The sequence below is a fragment of the Sinocyclocheilus grahami genome, unplaced genomic scaffold, assembly GCF_001515645.1.
Source record: "Sinocyclocheilus grahami isolate Dianchi unplaced genomic scaffold, SAMN03320097.WGS_v1.1 scaffold843.1, whole genome shotgun sequence".
NCBI classification, from domain to species: domain Eukaryota; kingdom Metazoa; phylum Chordata; class Actinopteri; order Cypriniformes; family Cyprinidae; genus Sinocyclocheilus; species Sinocyclocheilus grahami.
This window is the reverse complement of record NW_015506022.1, coordinates 90,142-92,916: the sequence shown is the minus strand read 5'-3', so window position 1 is coordinate 92,916 and position 2,775 is coordinate 90,142. Positions and strand designations below refer to the sequence as shown.

Below are 2,775 nucleotides of genomic sequence, written 5' to 3'. Positions count from 1 at the left end.
GCACATCTTCTTTAACACAGTTACATCTGTACACCACCTCTCATTGATGTAAAAGCATGTCCCACCGCCGCGCGATTTCCCCGTTGATTTTGCGTCGCGATCAGCTCTAAACAGCTGAAAGCCCGGCAGACTCAACGCGCTGTCCGGAATGGCGTCTTTCAGCCAGGTTTCCGTGAAACACAGAGCAGCAGAGTTAGAAAAATCCTTATTTGTCCGGGAGAGCAGAAGGAGTTTGTCTGTTTTGTTGGGTAGAGAGCGGAGGTTCGCCAGATGGATGCTCGGCAACGGCGTCCTGAATCCGCACTGTCTGAGCTTCACGAGCGCGCCGGCTTGCTTCCCCCGTCTGCACGTCCTGAAGCGCTTGATCAGCGCCGCAGTTCCCCCGACAACAATTTCCAGCAAAACATCCGAATAGTCGAAAACCGGTGAAATATCGGGTGGTGTGTACTTCCGAATGTCCAGCAATTCGTCTCTGGTGAAACTGATTGCAGGGATATAACTAAAGACAGGACAAACTAACAAAAACATAAAAACAACTGCGGAGCACACCACGGAGGCAGCCATCAGCGTCAGCGCCATCTGTGATCACACACACACGATGCGCAAAACTCCACATTTGAACAGTCAATAGAAAATACTTAAACTAATAACAAAACAGTAGCTGATTCAGACGCGCCAGATTGTCATAGCAAAGTCAGAATTACCTCCTCTCCTAGGTTCATGAAACGGTCGTCCATAAAATGCATTGCTGTTCTGTTGACTGGATAGGCCAACAAAAACATTCAAATGCAATGACACCTACATCGTCATCGCATCTCGTGTGTCACTGATAAAGCTGCCTGACGCACACCTAAAATTCGAATGCAGCGTTTTTGCAATCGAATGTGGATTTTTTATTTGAATTCGACACATTCGAAATTCAAATTTTTATTTGACAGCCCTAATACATAAGTTGTTAATGTAATGAATGGTTTGAGAAATTAAAGATGACCTGATGTGCGGTTGTTGGCGATGCACTCTGGGCAGAACCATTCCTCTACAGGTACAGCGTCCAGCGGTGGTGTGAGGCATTCCATGTGGTACCTGCCATTACAAAAAACACAAAATGATATATAATCAGCGGTGCACAAAGTTTTTTTAATGACCAAAATTTAAAAAATGCATTTTCATGGCACAATGCAAAACTGTGACATTTCATTCTTCAATCGGCAGCGCATATACTTACTTGCCGGCAGCCCGGAAGTTTGAAAATGATAAATTCATAAATTAAATATTAGCATTTTATTTTTAAGTTTACAATAAAATTATTGTATTTTTATTTAATATGACCTTTTATTTTAAAATATAATAGTATCATGACACTTTATTTATTTTATTAAAAAAAAAAAAAAAGAAAAAAAAAAATGCATTTTCATGGCACAATGCAAAACTGTGACATTTCATTCACTGACGCTCTTCAATCGGCAGCGCATATACTTACTTGCCGGCAGCCCGGAAGTTTGAAAATGATAAATTCATAAATTAAATATTAGCATTTTATTTTTAAGTTTACAATAAAATTATTGTATTTTTATTTAATATGACCTTTTATTTTAAAATATAATAGTATCATGACACTTTATTTATTTTATTAAAAAAAAAAAAAAAAGAAAAAAAAAAATGCAATAATATTATAATCACTGTTAATTCATTTTTTATAGTTATATTTATTGGGTCACACTATGTGCAGTGTAAGGACCAAACCAAATCTCCAGGTGCTCTCATGAGAACCAGGCTGAAAAACGTATGTGCACCCCTGTATATAATGCATATATAATGCTTTAGCGCACAAAATGATTGCAGAGGTCCAGCATACAATCACCAGAAGATTGAGTTATGACATTTTCATTAAGAATTTCAACATCCAAAAAAAGAAAATAAAACACACTTCTTGATCTTATTGGTGACATTTAGAAAACAGATTTTAATGATCAACAATTGTGAAAATTCATCTCTATTCTAAATTATAATTCTCTAATCGATACTAGGCCTATATCTTTAAATTCAATGACTATTAAAGTTAGCCAGTGTCCAAATTGTCGCTGAAGTACCACAAATAAGCAGTTCACACCTGTTATTCCCAGCACTGGTCTAGATGGACCAATTATAGTCACTTGCGATCACTGGATAGAGTGATTATTTAATCATTTTGTGTAGATTACTGGGGAAGACGGACTCCATTTGTATATGTATAATAGATTTAAAACTCCTACACTTATGTCATGGGATTTGAACAAGGCCCAATGGAGGTTTGGCTTTATTAGCTAACAAAAACCAATTGAAGCAACTTTTTACTCAATAGGAAACCTTTCTAAGCACAAATACACACTAAATATGGTTCAACAGTGTTGCATTTCGACCATTATGACCATTTTTGGCAACACCGCTCCTGTACTAACAGATCTAAGTCAATGTTATTAACCTGATGCTAACGTCAACATCAAGTTAACATCAAGCTAGCTAATAAAAACACTCAACCAGCTTCATTTAAACTATACAGACTCCAGGAAAGTTATGAAGTGGATTAAAAATACAAAAGAAATGATCAATGCAAACCTCCAAAAGACATTTTATTTTGGGAATTTGAGCCTTAAAGGTCCCATATTGTACACCTTTCTGGAGTTTTATTTCAGGTTTTGATGTCCTTAAGAATATATATTTGCGGTATAAGTACCAAAAACCATCTCAATATTTTTTTACAGCTCCTCTCTCAGGAGCTCTGCTGAGAACAGGTCA

General features: G+C 37.0%; 1 protein-coding gene across 3 annotated transcripts in view; it reads right to left on the bottom strand.

Annotated features, from left to right (window-relative positions):
* LOC107562832 (PHD and RING finger domain-containing protein 1) overlaps positions 1-2,775 on the bottom strand; it is a 39,205-nt gene that overhangs the window by 25,762 nt on the left and 10,668 nt on the right. For all 3 annotated transcript variants that reach the window (XM_016247570.1, XM_016247569.1, XM_016247568.1), the window contains exon 7: positions 992-1,083. In XM_016247570.1, the coding sequence (XP_016103056.1) occupies positions 992-1,083 (92 nt within the window). The remainder of the gene's footprint in view (positions 1-991; positions 1,084-2,775) is intronic.